The 18272-nt window shown below is 40.4% G+C and overlaps 1 protein-coding gene across 1 annotated transcript in view; it reads right to left on the bottom strand.

Moving 5' to 3' along the window:
- The window catches only part of LOC308263482 (cell cycle control protein 50C-like), a gene marked incomplete at both ends in the record, with an annotated part of 34292 nt that overhangs the window by 7330 nt on the left and 8690 nt on the right, over window positions 1-18272 (bottom strand). Inside the window, 3 exons of the mRNA XM_080696498.1 lie at window positions 6095-6235; window positions 6672-6759; window positions 8112-8213. Coding sequence (XP_080552624.1) covers window positions 6095-6235; window positions 6672-6759; window positions 8112-8213 — 331 coding nt within the window. The remainder of the gene's footprint in view (window positions 1-6094; window positions 6236-6671; window positions 6760-8111; window positions 8214-18272) is intronic.

Below are 18272 nucleotides of genomic sequence, written 5' to 3'. Positions count from 1 at the left end.
GGGCCTGGGAGTGAGAGGAGGGGCTCAGCTCGGGAAAGGCACGGAGAGGCTGGGGAGCCAGGCAGTGAGGAGGTCTGGGCGTGGAGAAATGTTGGAAGTACAGGCTGCAACATGGTGCCAGCACACAAGTCTGTTGACTGTACTCTTTTCCACACTTCCTACTTCACAAGTGGGGGCACGTCTGTGTTTCCCACTCTTGAGAACAGTATCACCTTCACTTATTTATTTATTTATTTATTTTATGGATTTATGGTATCATTTAGTCCAGAGGATGACATATGATAGGTATTCAATAAATACTTGATAAAAGGATAAGAGATTTCAATTAACTCTGACAGAAGATAATAGAAAGCCACACTGAATTTCAAAGAGCTAGCCAATAAGAGTGATTTTTATGGTACTGGGATTGAGCACAAGGTCATTCTACCTCTAAATTAACCCCCAGACCTATTTTATTTTTGTTTTGAAGCAGAGTCTTGCTAAGTTGCCGAGGCTGGCCTTGAACCTGGGATCCTCCTGTCTCAGCCTCCCAAGTACTAGGATTTCAGGGGGATGCCACCATGTCCAGCTAGCAAGAGTCAATCTTTAAGGAACTTTTTCTACCACTAGTTCTAAGGCTAGTTCTATTCATAGGATGTCCGCATTGTAAACAGGGAGCCACTCTTTCTCAAATCTGACTACTGACTTAACCGTTTCCTAAAAGAAATCTGAACTTACTTTCTAAGCATGGAGCTTATAAAAGCATATTCTAAATCTGGCTAGATTAATCTGCTGTCGTATGTTGGTACACACTTATACTTCCTCTAACAGTGATTCTCTGCTGGAGTTCCTTCCTCTGCAAATACTGTGGAGCGTATCTCCTTTGTCCCTTCCAAAGACTTCAGTCACCGTTAGCAAAGTTTTGATCTAGACTGAAACTGCACTTGGTGCCTGCCTTGTGGACCTTACCTTCTCTCTCCTTCGGCTCAAGATCATCACCCAAGGCCGAATGTGCTCTGGGCCACTGATGTCAGAATCACCCAGGAGGCTTGGTAAAAAAATTCAGGTTCAGGGGCTGGGCCAAAGGCGTGTGTCTGTGATCCAGTGACCAGGGAGGCTGGGGCAGGAGGATTGCAAATTTGAGGCCATCCCAAGGCAACTTAGTGAGACCCTGTCTCAAAATAAAAAAAAATAAAAAAGGGACTAAGGATGAAGCTCAATGGCAGAGCAGCCCTAGGTTCAACCTCCAGCACAACCAGGAAAAGAAAGAGAAGGAAAGAAGAAAAAAGGAAAAGAAGAGAAAGAAAAAAAAAGCAAGTTCCAAAATTCCCTGCTCTATCAACTCCCAGTTGCATCTGTCCCAAGCATCCAGAGGATTTGAAAAACATGGCTTAAGAGACACAAACTCCCTTCGATTTCCAAGTTCCTTTGGGTCATTTGTACCCATGCACTGACCCAATGACAAGCATGTCTCGATTACTCACTATTATCAAGCAGGAATACAAATCTGTATAAGTCTCTTCTTTCAAAGAAGTCACAGACAGTGCATAGTAGAATTGGGTGACAGTTAAAACAGCGGCAAGAACAGAGTACAGGAGTTGATGAGAGGGCGCCGAGGGCTTTCTCTTTGTCAGAAGCCTGCGGTTATGTGGTTGAGACAAAACAACAGAACGTTGCCAAGTTCCTTTCAAACACTAGCGTTTCAATTCTAGATGCAGTGACCACACATGCCAGTTCACCTGGACAGTCCCCACTGAGGTCTGCTGTCCTTTATCCCATCTGATTTGGTATTTATTCCAAGCAAATAGTGTATGTATAATTCCATCCCCCCAGCTTCCAGCCACGGTTAGCCTGCAGCGTATGAGATGCCTGCATGCTGCAAACCGGGTGCTTGTTTTAACTTGTGATTGCATAGGAAAGATAAGCAGGGACCCTTTCCATTAAAACATAATGTAAACTGTCCCCGTGTCCCCTGCCAGCTGTTTCACACCCGGCCAGCTAGCCCATGGCTTCCGTCATGGGCTGTGAGACGTGCGAAGGAGCCGGGCTGCAGGTCAGGGGGTGGGGAAAACGTGGGCAGTTATGGGTTTGGTTCTGTGCACTGGATGTATGTGTGGGAGCAAGGTGCCGAGCGGCGCTGCTCAGACTAGCTTGAATTCTCTTGCAACGGTGGTTCTGCTATTTATTATAGGTGTAATTATGTACCTGTTGTTTTGTGTATCAGTATTTTTTAAAGTCGTAAATTTCTTCGTCTGTTAAGAGCTTAAAAAATGGAATTTGTGTGTTTCATGTAAAATTGAGTGCAGTTTCTTAAGAAAGTTGATGGATGCTATCCTTGCAGTGTCAGCTGATGTGACTCCACCCTGGGAGCGAGAGTGCTGGCGAGGGCTGTGTGAGATCCAGGGATGGAAGTCTACTGAGGAATCCAGAACCCACTTCAAAACTCAGATTTTCTCCCCTTCCCTTCCCTTCCTTTTCTCTCCCTCCTTCCCTTTCTGTTTATTTTTATGGTATTGGGAATTGAACCCAAGGACTTTCCACCTCCAAGCTATATCCCTGGTCCTTATTATTATTATTATTATTTAGTGGTACTGGGATTCCTGGAAGCCCTTCTACCTCCGGTCTACACTCCCAGACCTATTTTTACATTTTTATTTGGAAACAGGGTCTCCTAAGCCAGCGCGCGTGGCTGGCTTCGAACCTGCGCGATCCTCCTGTCTCTGCCCCCCAAGCGCGGGGATTACAAGTGTGCGCCACCACGCCCGGCGCTGGTCCTTATTTTTAATATTTTGTTTTGAAATAGGGTCTCACTAAGTGGCTGAGGATCTTGCTAAATTGTTGAGGCTGTCCTTGAACTGTGATCCTCCTATCTCAGCCCCCCAAGTATTTGAATTATTTGGTGCCTGGCTTGGGTTTTAATTTTAAATGCTGGTAGCGGAAGATAGCGGTTTAACACTCCCAGCAGAAGGTCCATTTATATATCACTCTGTGAGCATGACTTTTCATTAGTATCAAATAAATTTCCTTTAGTTTTCTTCCAGATTTTCTTTTTGTAATTAAAAAAGCTTTATTTTATGTATATGTGTGATACTGAAAATTGAACCAGGTATGTGCTACCACTGAGCTATAGCCCCAGCCTTTTTTAAAAAAAATTATTATTTTGAAATAGGGTCTTACCAAGTTACCATGTGCTGGCCTTAAGCCTATAATGCTCCTGTCTCAGCCTCCCAAATACTGAGACCACAAGAATTAGCCATCATGCCTGCTCCAAAGAAAATTTTTGTGTGTGTGAACCCAGGGACATTCTACCTCTGAGCTATGTGCCCATTATTTATTTTTATTTTGAAACAGGGTCTTGCTAGGTTGTTGAAAGTCTCCCTACTTGCTGAGGCTGTTCTTGAGCCTGTGATCCTCCTGTCTCAGCCTCTCAAGTATGGAATTACAGGCATGCCCCACCGTGCCTGGCTCAGAAAAACCTTTACTATGTTGACTGCAATAGCACAAAAATAACTTTGTAAACAATCAGATGAGGCCATATTTACATGTCTTCAAATAGAAAAATCAGGTAAGTTAAAGAAAACAAGTTTTATTTAGGGAGTTTAATTCCTCCTGAAATCAAAGCAAAGCATTTCCTGCACACCACAAATAAACACCCTGACACCTATATTTTCTTAATAAAACAAAGCTAGAGTCCAAAGAGAAGAACAATTAAAGGTTCCAATAATTTAGAACTGATTAACTATGAAATCTGACTTTAAAAGGAATTTCAAACAATTTTGTGAAAAAATAAAAATAATAAGGCAATAGTAGAGAGAATAAATTCATTGGAAAAATAGAGGGGCATGTAATAAGGACAGATATGACCAAGAAGCTGATAAAGTTTGTGAATCATAGCCACAATGATTTTTCTGTCTGTATTATCTTTTAAATTATTAGATAATAGCTAAAGTAGCTTTTTTTTAAAAAAAAGTGGGTTGAATACACATTTATACGTTCTCTTAATTAATTATTATTATTATTATTATTTTTTGCAGTACTGGGAATGGAACCCAGGGACATTCTACCTCTGAGCTACACCCCCAGCCTTATTTTTTTTAATTTTTTATTTCATAACAGGTTCTCACTAAGTTGCAGAGGGCCTCACTAAGTAGCTGAGGCTGCCCGCAAACCACGATCCTCCAGTCTCAGCCTCCCGAATGCTGTGATTACAAGTGTGCGCCACCACGCCCAGCTGTTCTCTTAATTTTTTTATTTTTGGCGGGTCTAGGGATGGAATCCAGGGGCATTCGACCTCTGAGGTACACTCCCTATCCTATTTTTTATTCTTTATTTTAAAACAGGGTCTCACAAAGTTGCTGAAAGCCTCACTAAGTAGCTGAGGCTGTCCATGAACCACGTTCCTCCAGTCTCAGCCTCTCAAATGCTGGGATTACAAGCATGCACCACTATTCCTAGCTTAATTTTTGAAAACTCTTTTTCTGTTTTTCCTGTCCCAGGGGCTTGAGTCATGGTTTACGGTGCAGACAGAGCTGAGTCCAAGAACTACACTATACAAACCAGTCCTGCAGATGGCACAGAAATGGCATCAAGAAACCTGGTGGCAAAGATATGAATCTCTTAAGGAGGTAGACCCTACATTCCTGAGGGATATGTGTTTCATATAACAAGGAGGGCCTGAGGAAGATGCAGGCTAAGGACGCCAAGGCCATGGGCACAGGTGCACAGTAAGCGCCTGTCTGTGAATGTGAGGACAGAACTGGGGCGACCCCTGGGTTGCCATCTGCAAAGCGCTGATGTCTTCCTGTGCTGTTTGTACAAAAACACCTGAAATGGGGGGAGACGGAAAAATCTTTTCCCCCCAGTATTGGAGATTGAACCCAGAGGTACTCTAGCACTGACTACACCCCCAGCCCCCAGGGTCTCACTCTGTTGCCCAGGATAGCCCTGAGCTCTTGGTCCTCCTGCCTCCGCCTCCTGAGTCCTTGGGATTACGGGCCCACAACACCACACCTGGATTCAAGAACTGCATTTATTTATTTATTTATTTATTTATTTATTTATTTATTTATTGCAGTACTACGGATGGAACGCAGGGGTATTCTACCTTTGAGCTACACCCTCAGCCTTATTTATTTATTGTGGTACTGGGGGTAGAACCCAGAGGCTTTCTACCTCCAGGCTATACTGCCAGACCTTTCTACCTCCAGGCTATACTGCCAGACCTTTTTTATATTTTATTTGGAAACAGGGTCTCACTAAGTTGCTGAGAGCCTCACTAAGTAGCTGAGGCTGGCTTCGAACCTGTACAATCCTCCTGTCTCAGCCTCCCAAGTGCGGGGATTACAAGCGTGCACCACCACGCCCGGCCCCCAGCCCTATTTTTTTAATCTTTATTTTGAAACAGGGTCTCACTGGGTTGTAAAGTTCCTCACTAAGTAGGTGAGGCTGTCTGTGAACCCAGATCCTCCTGTCTCAGCCTTCCGAATGCTGGAATTAAAAGTGTGTGCCACCACGCCTGGCTCAAGAACTGCATTTTTGAAAGTAGATTTTATAGAATTATTTTATTGTTTTTTTTTAATTTATTTTATTGGTGCACTGTATTCATACATCATAGTGGGATACAATATTTTATTGTTTTACCAATGTTTTGCCGACTGATTGATCAGTAAATGAAAGATTCAAATAAGTACATAGCTAATTATTCTACTGTCCCCTTTTACTCTCAAAAATGAATCAGTTTGCAGTACTTGTGAGGCTGAGACAGGAGGATCACAAGTTCAAGACTAGTGAGTCTCACTAAGTTCCTGTTTCAAAATAAAAAGTACTGCAGGTATAGCTTGGAGATAGAATTCTCCTGGGTTCAATTCCTATTACTTAACAAAAAGTGCATCAGTTTGGATGATAAATTATGTAGTCATCTTAATTATAACAAAAGCAGCACATTTCTTCAATGGTTGCCTTTTTCTTAATGGTAAACTGGAGGGAAACAGGGATGCAATCATTTCATGTTTCTGACATACAATAGAGGTACCCAGTGTAGAAAAAAATAGAGTAAAAAGAATCAACAAATAAATGAATAAGGAGGATTCCTAAACATCTACTATATAGATCTTACCTGCAAATGCATTAGAAAGATTACTGGAATATGGATTCTGAAATTTCACATAATTATCTGTCCACCATGTAAGTCCACTCTTTAGCATTGGAACTTTGATATGGATAGATGAGTTCAGCTGGTATAAAAGAATGATGGTATCTGCAAGGAAGTTCAAAGTTGTTTCATAGATGCAGGCCAGCAATTTCACCACTCTTCAAAATACCAAACCAGGCTCAGCTGGAAAATAAATCAGGGTTTTTGCAGACTCTCAACACGCCTACATGGCATGGAGGCTGGAAGCACATGACCATTCTTTTTCCTGCCAAAGTTGAGCCAATTATTGAAAAGTATTCCTAAGCTCCATTTAACTTGAGTTCTCTATTCCTTCAGATCTCCAGCAAGGGAGAACTTATTTGTAAGCGAAACACCATACATCAGTGCTCCGGCTTATCTAAGATAATATATGTGGCATTAAAAGCAAAGCAGACAAACAAACAAACACCACTGCCACTCAGTTGCAAGGATTATCTTCTGGAAATCGAGGTGGTTACACATTTACAAAAGGGGACATCGCAGAGGTAAGAAACTCACCTACCATTGAACATGCTGTTGGCAATAGCCCCACAGGGAGCGATGGGGGTGCCATTGTGGGACACTTCGAATGGAGCACAGCTCTGAACATCCTGGATGCAAAGTGAAATAGCAATGAGAAACACTTTGGTCAGATTTTCTTAGAATATTGGAAGAGAGAATATTGGCAAGGTGAATCAACCTGGGCTAATTTATTGTCATGGACCAATATTATGAACTCTTACTTATTTTTCCCAGATTTCTGACATAATTAGACTAGAAAATTTTTATCTTTGAGAAATATGTATGTATGTTTATGAGTGTCTAAGTGTGTTTTTTTCTTTATTAACAATGAATAGCAAGCCAGGTATGGTGGTGCATGCCTGTTACCCTGTACTTGGGAGCCTGAGACAAGAGGATAGCAGGTTTGAGGCCAGCTTTAGCAACTTAGCAAGACCCTCAACAACTTCGATCCTGTTTCAAAATAGGGCTGGGGCTGGGCGTGGTGGCGCACGCTTGTAATCCCTGTGCTTGAGAGGCTGAGACAGGAGGATCGCACTGGTTCGAAGCCAGCCTCAGCTACTTAGTGAGGCTCTCAGCAACTTAGTGAGACCCTGTTTCCAAATAAAATATATTTTAAAAAAAAAGGTCTGGGAGTATAGCCTGGAGGTTAGAAAGCCTCTGGGTTCCACCCCCAGTACCACCAAAATAAAATAGGGCTGGGGATATAGCTCAGACATAGAATGCCCATGGTTTCAGTTCCCAGTACCACAACAAAACAAAACAAAACAAAGAGTAAAAGTTTGGGGTTGGGGACAAAGCTCAGTGGTAGAGCACTTGCCTAACATATGTAAGGTCTGGGGTTCAAGTCTCAGCACCACTAAAAAAAAGTAAAACTTGTAATCCTAGGTCTGAAAAGGTATTCCATTACACCAAAGGTTTTATTCCATAAAATAGAGCCCAGGTTTTTTTGTTTTTTGTTTTTTGTAAATAGGCTGGAAAGCCAAATGGAGATGCAGTCTCTCAGAATGGTGGTAGCCATGTAGCTTGACAGGATTTACACTGCTGCTCTAAGGAGGAGGAACGGTTATCCCGAATACTCAGCCTTTCACCTTCTGTAAGAATGAAATTACGGTTTTGTAAAACCTTAAGGTTTGTGTTGTTGTTATTGTTGTTGTTTTGGTACTGGGACTTGAACATAGCAGCATTCTCCCTTTTAGTTAGACCTTATTTTATTTTGAAACAGGGACTTGCTAAGTTTCTGAGGGTCTAAGTTGCTGAGGCTGGCTTCAAACCTGCAATTCTCCTGTCTCTGCCCACCAAGTCCTGGGCTTACAGGTGCATGCCACCAAGCCCAGCAAGACTTAGCGTTTGAGCTTATCTTCCATCCCCTCTCTTAGACTGAAAGACCCACCTGGTTCAATAAAGAAAAAGAACAACTATACCAAATTAAATGGAGCCTTACCATCACATCCTTACCCATCAATTGGTTATGACTTCTGGATAGCATATATCGATAGAGATTCTGATAGAAGCCATACAACTTGTAGTACATAAAGACATTACCCTGCATGGGAGAAAACAAAGAAGAAAAAGAGACTAAGAGAAATTAACGGGAATATTAATAAACATGGACACTGAGCTGGGTGTGGTGGTGCATGCCTGTAATCCCAGTACTTAGGAGGCTGAGGCAGGAGGATCAACAGGTTCGAGGCCAGTTTCAGTTAACTCAGCAAGCCTTTAAGCAACCCAGCAAGACGCTGTATCAGAACAAAGCAAAACAAAAAGGGATGGGGTATGGCTTGGAGGTAGAATGCCCATGGGCTCAATCCCTAGTAAAAACAAGCCCCAAACAAAACAAAATTATGTATATGGTTTTAAAAATAAAAAAACAGTACAGAAAAAAATGGTATGAATTGAAATTTTATTTTGAAAAATAGAAATTCAATAAGTCATTTATTTATTTTTTATCAGTGCACTATAGCCTCACATCATCATGTGGATCATGTTGACAGTGGCATATATCACACAGTGCTTGGTGCCCCCCCCCCAGCTTCCCCTTCTCCTTCCCTCTCAATACTGAGTGTCCAGGTTAACAATGTTATATTCACAGGTATACACATATTCGAATGTAGCTCAGCCTTCTTCGTCCCCTACCCTTCCTTTCTGGCTTTGCTGAGGTTTCCCCTTCATTATCTGGAGTTCCTCTGGTATCCCTAATACTCCCTAGCTTGAGCATATTAGAGAAAACATATGCCCCTTCTCTTTCTGTACTTGGCTAATATCACTTAAAATAATGTTTTCCAGGTCTTTCCATCTTCTTGTGAATTACATGATTTTGTTCTTCCTTATTGCTGAATAGAATTCCCTTGTTTGTATTTCCTATAATTTTGCAATCCATTCATCTGTTGATGGAGACCTAGGTTGGTTCCATATTTTGGCAATTACGAATTGTGCTGCTATGAACATGGGTATGCATATGTTGCTGTAGTTCTCTGATTTCAACACTTTTGGAAAGATACCCAGAAGTGGTATAACCAGATCATATGGTGGCTCCATTCCCATTTTTTTAAAGACTCTCCACGTTGATATCCATAGTGGTTGAACGAGTTTGCACTCCTACCAAGAGTATAAAATAATTTCTATTTCCCCACATCCTCGCCAGCATTTGTTGTTATTTGACTTCGTTATGCTTGCCACTCTGATTGGGGTTAGATGGAATCTCAGTGTAGTTTTGATTTGCATCTCCTTAATGGCTAATGATGTTGAACATTTTTTCATGTATCTATTGGCCATTTGTATCTCTTCTTTTGTGAAGTGTCTATTCAATTCAGTTGCCCATTTCTTATTTGGGTTGTTTGTTTTGCTAGTGTGGAGACTTTTGAGCTCTTTGTATATTCTGGATATTAGACCTCAATCAGAGTGGTGGCTGGTTAAGATCTTCTCCCATTCTGTAGGCTTTCTCTTTAGATTCTTGATGGTTTCCTTTGATGAGCAGAAACTTTTTAGTTTGATGCCATCCCGCTTGTTAATTCTTGTTTTAATTTCCTGTGATTTGGAGGTCTTGTTGAGGAAGTTACTGCCTGTGCTTTTATGTTGGAGTGTTGAACCCATGCACCCACCTTATAGCTTCACAGTCTCTGGTCTGATTTCCAGGTCTTTGATCCATCTCTAGTTGATTCCTGTGCATGGTGAGAGATAAGAATTTAGTTCCATCTTTCAACAAATGGATAGCCAGTTCTCCCAGCACCATTTGTTATAAAGGCCATCTTTTCTTTAGTGTATGAATTTGGCCCCTTTGTCAAAGATCAACTGACTATAAGTGTGTGGGTTTGTTTCTGTATCTTCTATTCTGTTCCATTGTTCCAATGCCATGCTGTTTTAACTACTATTGCTCTGTAGTATGATTTGAAGTCTGGGATTGTGATGCCTCCTGCATTGTTCTTATTGCTGAGAATTGCTTTGGCTATTCTGGGTCTTTTCTTTCTCATATTAAATTCATGACTGATTTTTCTAGGTCTATGAAGAATGTCATTGAAATTTTGATAAGAATTGCAATGAATCTGTAGATCATTTTTGGCAAAATTCTGCCTATCCATGAGCAAGGGAGATCATCCCATCTTCCAAGGTCTTCTTCAGTTTCTCTCTTTAATGTTTATAGTTTTCACTGTAGAGGTTTTTTTTTTAACACCTTTGGTTAGGTTTATTCCTAGGTTATTTTATTGGTTTTGAGGTTATTATGAATGGAATTGTTTTCTTTCTTTCTTTCTTTCTTTCTTTCTTTCTTCATGGATTCATTGTTGGCATTTCCTTAGGTTGATTTTGTATCCTACCACTTTGCTGAATTGGTTAATCAGCTCCAGCAGTCATTTGGGTGTGTTTTTTGAGTCTTCTAGATATAGGATCATGTATCTGCAAACAAGGATAATTTTAATTCCTCTTTTCCTATTTGAATTCCTTTGATATCCTTCTCTTGTCTCATTGCTGTGGCAGGGGTCTCAAGAAATATATTGAAAAGGTGTGGTGATAGTGGGCATCCTTGTCTAGTTCCTGATTTTAGGGGGAATTCTTGCAGTTTTTCCCCATTCAATATGATGTTGGCTTTGGGATTATTGTATATTGCCTTAATGATGTTGAGATATATTCCTTCTATTCCAATTTTCTGCAGTGTTTTTTTTTAACATGAATGGGTGTTGAATTTTGTTAAATGCTTTTATAGCATCTATTGATATGACCATGAGGTTTTTTGTTCTTAGTTCTATTTATGTGGTGAATAACATGCATTGATTTGCCTATGTTGAACCACTCTTGCTTTTCTGGGATGAACCCAACTTGGTCATGCTATATAATTCTCTTGATATGGTTTTGAATGCATATAGTTAGTATTTTGTTTAGAAAATTTGCACCTATGTTCATCAAAGATATTGATCTATAATTTTTTTTCTTGAGGGATCTTTATTTTGTTTAAGTATTAATGTGATACTGGCCTCATAGAAGAGTTTGTAAAAATTCCAACTTACAATTTCCTGGAACAAGTTGTGAAATATTGGTTTAGTTATTCTCTGAATGTTTTGTAGAAATCAACTGGAAACCCATCTCGGCCCGGGCTTTTCTTTAATGGCAGAATTTTTATTGCTATTTCTATTTCTTTGCTTGCTATTGGTTGGTTTAGGCTTGCTCTGTCCTCTTAGGTTATATGTGCTTAGAAATCTGTTGATTTCTTCAATGTTTTCTGGTCTATTGGAGTATAAATTTTCAAAATAGTTTCTGACAATCCTTTGAACTTCTCCACTGTTGATGATGTCTTTTTTATTTCTGATTTTTTTTTTTTGTGGTACTGGGGATGGAATCCAAGGGTATTGTACCTCTGAGCTACAACCCAGACCTATTGTTTATTCTTTATTTTGAAACAGGTTTTCATTGAGTTGTAGAGGGCCTCACTAAATAGCTGAGGCTGTCCACAACCATGATCCTCCGGTCTCCAGCCTCCCCAATGCTGGGATTACAAGTGTGTACCATCATGCCCAGCTCATATCTACTTTCAATGGTTTGAGTTGATTCTTTATTTCTTTTGGTTAGATTAGGTTGGCAGGGGTTTGTCAATATTATTAATCTTTTCAAAGAATCAGCTTTTTGTTTTGAGCCTTTTTTTAATTCTCTATTTCATTTATTTCTGCTCTGATTTTAATTACTTCCTGGATTTAGGATTAGACTGTCGTTGTTTTTCTAGGTCCTTGATTGTGCAATTAGGTTGTTTACTTGACAACTCTCCATTTTCTTATGTGGGCACTCAATGCTATAAACTTTCCTCTTAACACCACCTTCAAAGTGTCCCATATATTTTGATGTGTTGTGTCTCTATTTTCATTTAATTCCAGGAATTTATTTCTCCCCTTATTTCTGTTTTTACGCACTCCTCATTCAATAGTGTATTATTCAACCTCAGTGTATTTAAATAGTTTCTTTTGGTCTTTCTGTTGTTGATTTCTACTTTCTTTCCATTATGATCTTAAAAGGTACAGGGAATTATATTACATCTTTTGAATTTGTTGGTGCTTGCTTTGTGGACAATAGTTGATATTGTCCTATATGTTGATATGACCTATTTTGGAGAAGGTTCTATGGGCAGCTGAGAAGAATGTGTATTCTGCTGGTCCTGGTTGAAATATTTTATATATGTCTATTAAGTCCGTTTGGTTTATAGTTTTCTTTAGTTCTAAAGAGTCTTTACTCATCTTTTGCCTTGAAAATCAATCTAGTGGCATGAGTGGTGTGTTTAAATCTCCCAATATTATTTTATTTGGGTCTATTGCGGTTGGCTTCGAACCTGCGCGATCCTCCTGTCTCCGCCTCTCAAGCCCGGGGATTACAAATGTGCACCACCACGCCTGGCTTCATTATATCTTCTTGATGAATTGTTCCGTTTAATAAAAGGGAGTGCCCTACTTTGTCTCTTCTGATGTGTTTTAGTTTTAAGTCTGTTTTATTAAATATCAGCATTACTACCCCTGCTCGTTTTTGGTCTCCATTAAACGATACATCTTTTTCCATCCTTTCACTTTTAGTCTATGAATATCTTTGGCTGTTGAGGTGAGCGTCTTGCAAACAGCATACATTTGGATTATGTTTTTTAACCCACACTGCCAGTCTATGTCTTTTCACTGGTGAGTGAAGTCCTTTGATGTTCAGTGTTATTGAGATATGATTTTTGTTTCTTGCTATTTTGTGTTCTATATTCTGTATGGTAGAATGTTATTTCTTCTTTGCTTAGTTGCCCTGCTGATCAAATTAATCTGCTCTCTGATTCTGAAATTTGCTTCTTTTGTTCTTACTGCTTTCAAGTTTCTTTCCTTAGCCTCTTTGTTGGCCATTTTTATTATTTCATGGTGTGGGGAGGTCCTTCTTTGATCTTATCTTAATGGCATCCTGTATGTTTCTTGTATGTGGATGTCCAAGTCTCTATGTTTGGAAAATTCTTTAAATTCTAAAATTATTTCTCTGACGAGATTATGGATACCCTTGTTCTGTGCCTCTGTTCTTTCTTTAATTCCTTTATCCATAAGATGTTTCAAATTGTCACATAATTGTTGGATATTTAGGTTCTGTTGTTGTAATGTCTTCTGTATACTGTTGACTGTGCTTTTGGTTTTGAATGAACTGTCATCTAACAGTGATATTCTGTTTTCTATTTCATCTAATCTTCCAGAATTTCTTTCTATTCTATATTCATTTTATTTATTGACTCTTTCATTCCAAGCCCCTTTCTGATTCTTTCTTAAAGCCCCAATTTCCTCTTTCATTTTCTATATACTTACTGTGAGACCTTTCACATATTGAAGATTAAGATTCAGAATTTTCCTTCTTACATTTCTTATAGGTCAGTATTCATGATTTCCCTTATTTCCTTACTGATTCTTGTTCTCATGTTTTCAGAATTCTTGGGTTTGTGTTTCTGTTGTTTTGGCATCTTCTTTCTTTTTGTGTGTGAGTTTGTGGGTAACCTGTCTGATCCAATCTTATCAGCAGGGATTTAGAGGTGTCAACAGGTTCCTGGATGGGTAAGTTGTGTTTTTTTCAATGGTGAGGGTTAGGTGAGGGGAGGAGTTGGGGTGATGGGTAAAGGAGTAAGATAAAGTAGAGGATATAATTGAGTAAGAATTTAAGGCTGGGCATGGTGGCGCATGCTTGTAATTCCCACGCTTGGGAGGCTGAGACAGGAAGATCGCGCAGGTTCAAAGCCAGCCGCGTGCACTGGCTTAAGAGACCCTGTTTCCAAATAAAAATATAAAAAATAGGTCTGGGAGTGTAGCCCAGAGGTAGAAGGGCTTCCAGGAACCCCAGTACCACAAAAAAAAAAATAAAGAAATAAAAAGAATTTAAGTATAATAAGGTAGTATCTGGTTGAGAATGAGAGATGTTGGTATAGTAGGATTCTTGTAGTTAGTATAGAGTAGTTAGGTATGGAGATTTTTAAATTGCTTGAGTATGAGACAAAAAGATACAGTAAGGGAACAAAAATTTTGAGAGAAGAGAGTAGCTGGGATAGAGGGAGGAAGCTTGTAAAAGGAGTGGGGGAAAGAGCAAACACACTTGCATAAGCTAACAAAACAAGCAACAAAAACTGACAATTATAAATAAAAAATAAAAACCAACCAAAAACAGCAAAAAAAAAGCAGTACTGCTAATTTATATATATAGGGCCCGTATAATGTCTGTTCACTGTAGTAGATTCTGCCACTATCTCTGATTTTCTTCATAACCTATTGTTAGCTTTTGGGCCCACTTTATGAGTGTTTGCACTCCTCTCACCTCTGACTGCTTTTTGTTCAGGTGTCAGGGTGGCAGGTGTCACTAAAAATGAGTTCCATGAAGGCCTAGGGCTCTAACTTTCTGGCCCTAAGCTCCACACTCTCTGACCCTGTGATTTGCTCTTTCTGGCCTTAGCTCTGAGCTTTCATGCCCTCAGCTCTGCATCTTCTGACCCTGGGCTCTGTGTCTTCCAGCCCTGGTACAGGCTCTCTATCCGCACCTGTTGAGGGTGTCCAGTGTAATCTTGGAGTAACCCACTGTGACCCTGTGTTGATACTGCACCCTGGGCACTAAGGGCCTTTTCTGTGTCTGTAGGTTATAGTATGACCACCTCAGGGATGGGCCACCAGATCTTAGCCCCCTGGGGTCCCTGTGGCTGGTCTAGGTAGTGGTTACCTTGCTGTCCTGCGGGCCTGGGTCTCTGGAGGGCACAGTGCACCGCTGCAGGTGCTGGCTTCTGGTGAGCAGATGGGTTTTTGGATCTTTTTTCCCATCCTTGAAGTATGATGCTGGTCTCTTAAGATGTTGGAGCTCTGACGCCGCTTTCAGCACTTCAGGTCCTTAGTTTACTTGCTGGAATTTCTTGTGGCTGCGGAGCCAGCAGTTGTGGTTCAGGCTGGCAGCCCCAGAAGGCACGGGTCGCCACACCAGGTCAGTTGCATGCTAGGGCTCTTTGCTGTGGATCTCAGGGTCTAAGTATTGGGTTTTCTTCCACCGCGGTTCCTTTTTGTGTGCTTTTGTTCATAAATATCTTTGCTGCTTTGGTTTTTTTTTTTTTTTTTTTTGCCAAGAAGCTGCCTTCTTGGTAGTTGATTTTTGTTGTTACAGCTACTGAGGTGTGCTGCATCCCACAGTCATCATTTTCTTCCTCCCTCAAGAAATTATTTAAAAATCACTCTTGGGAGTTGTGCATGAGAGCTTGTGCCTATAATCTCCTACTTGTGAGTCTGAGACAGGAAGTTCACAGATTTGAGGCCAGCCTCAGCAACTTAACGAGGCCTTCAACAACTTAATAAGAATATGGTATTCTTTTTATATGATTATATGTTTCAGAATAAAATAGGGCTGGTGGGGGTAGTTCAGAGGTAGAGTGCTCCTGGATCCAATCCCCAGTACTGCTTCCCATCACACATATTCCTATCAGAAAGTCCTGATCTGTTCAGAATTATTGTAATGAGTTGTCTATTTTATTTTGAATTTTTTTGTGGTACTGAGAATATATCCCAGGGTCATTTTACCTCTGAGCTACACACCCGCCCTATTTCATTCTTTTTATTTTGAAGCAGGGTCTCACTAAATTATTGAATTAATCTATTTTAAATGTCTTCATAAAACTGGGCGTGGTGGCGCACGCTTTTAATCCCCGCACTTGGGAGGCTGAGACAGGAGTCACACAGGCTCAAAGCCAGCCTCAGCTACTTAGTGAGGCTCTCAGCAACTTAGTGAGACCCTGTTTCCAAATAAAAAATATAAAAATAGGTCTGGGAGTATAGCCCGGAGGTAGAAAGCCCCTGGGTTTCATCCCCAGTACCACCAAATAAATAAATAAATAAATATCATCATAAGACATTAAAATAGATTATCTTGCTTTGAAAAAGTTCTATAATCAGGCTTTGTATTTTCAATATATATATATGATTTAGTTTTACAAATACTGTCACTTCCCAGCAATACTAGTAAAAATGTTTTACTACCCAACATGATGTGATTTCAAAGCAAATTCATGAAACGTCATTTTAAATTGGAACCACAACAGATGCAGTGGTGTACGCCTGTAATTCCAGTACTTAGGAGGCTGAGAAAGGAGGATTGCAGGTTCAAGACCAGCCTCAGCAACCTACCTAGACCTTGTTTCAAAACAAAAAAATTTTAAAAAGGGCTAGGGGTTTAGCTCAGAGGTAGAATGCCTTTGGGTTCAATCCCTAGTAAAACACACACTCCTATACCCACACCCACACACATACACACACACGAGGGGGCCACTGAGCATATTCAGGTGCCTGTGTATACTAGGCATGTGATTCAAAACTTCTTGCAGTCAGGTTCTAGGGGTTTTTGTCCTTTTACCCCTATGATCTAGCACAGTAGCTGGCACATAATACTTGCTCAAGTAATGGTAAGCCTTTTGCTGTGGACAAAAAGATGGAATGATTCACTGATCTCAAAAAAAGGTGACTGTCACTCTAACAGTTGCCATGAGAGCGATGTCCCTTTGTGCTTGCAACTATGTGAGGCTACCAGTCCCAGGCCACCTTTGTGGTTTTGCCTTTGCATAAAAGGCCCTTAAAATTTTTCAGGCCAACTTGAGACATATTTACTAATAGCACATGTGGAATTGTCTATATGGATTTCAGGAACATATCCATAGATTTCACTAATGGCTTACGTAGAAATGTCCAACATAGCTGTTTATAATCAATATATTATATACTTTCAAAATAATGAAGGCCTGTACTTCAAAATAAGGAGTTCTAACTTTATTAAGTGCCTCTCATGTGATGGGCGCCATATTTAGTGCAAGAAACACAAAAGCATTCCTTTGGAATTTCCAGAGCTGTATAGAGCATGGGATATAAAATAATTTTTAAGAACTCATACACATTGTGTTTTATTATTATTTTTTTTATTTTTTTGGTGGTACTGGGGTTCCTGGAATCCCTTCTACCTCTGGGCTACACTCCCAGACCTATTTTATATTTTTATTTGGAAACAGGGTCTCTTAAGCCAGCAAGGCTGGCTCCGAACCAGCGTGATCCTCCTGTCTCCGCCTCCCAAGCGCGGGGATTACAAGCGTGCGCCACCATGCCCGGCTCACATTGTGTTTTAATATTCCAGCATATAGCTCAGACAAAGCTCACAAACAAGTTGTCAAGGCATGCCAGTATATAGCTTCAGAAATTTGTCTGCACACGTCAGCATGGGGCCCAGACCAGCATTTCTGAGCTGGTTGATAAGAACATAAAATGCTTTCTCACCTCTGATGGACTTATGTCATCAATAAATTTGATCTGATGATAAAAGTGGCAGGTTCAATAATCCTGGATGAGCTTGAAAAAAACAGTGGAAAAAACCCGGAAAGCCCTATAAAAACTCCGCTTTCCTATGAGCAGTGTGTTGAGCTTTGCTTATGCCATGACAGTCTGTCCATCTGTCTGACTCTGATCCAGTGACTTGCTCTGGTGCGACATCTGACAGCTCAGAGTCTGGGCCAACTCCTGAATCTCCTCTTCCATTCCTGGACTTGGTTCCTATTCCCTACTTCTTACTTATTTAAATTGTAATGTTTGCTGATTGTTTGAAGTGCTCTGAGTCTTAGAAGTTATGTGCTAAATGGTTAGCTTTGTTATATTGTTAGGTTTGTTAGTGTGTGACAAACTGATGCTCATTCATTGCTAATGGCTTTGGCAAAGCAGCCACCCAACATCTGAATTTAGGACTTAGCTTAACCTTACCTAGACAACTTCCTGATGAGTTCCTGTGTGCTATAACCTTTAAGTGTTGAATAAACATATGACACTGTGGGAAGGCACACATTGTGTGTGACATGACTCATTGGTCTTAAGACCTTGTGGCCCTGTTACTCATAACAGGAACCCATTGATTCTTTAACCATATGTACAAAAGCATTTTGGAAAGACTGCTGGTCTCTCCTGCTAAGGACCTCAAAGAGGATGAGTACAGAAAACAGGAGCTGGTACCCATGGTAAGCTGGCAAGAAAAGTCATGCTAAGTGTGGGTACTTACAGAAAACAAGAAAGGCTGAAACGTCACTTGTAAGGGAAAACCTCTCAAATACTGGGAAGGGGAGTTGCTGAGT

The sequence above is a fragment of the Muscardinus avellanarius genome (assembly GCF_963383645.1).
Source record: "Muscardinus avellanarius genome assembly, chromosome: 5".
Lineage (NCBI taxonomy): Eukaryota > Metazoa > Chordata > Mammalia > Rodentia > Gliridae > Muscardinus > Muscardinus avellanarius.
Note: the sequence above shows the minus strand (reverse complement) of the source record. Positions and strands in the feature narration are given on the sequence as shown.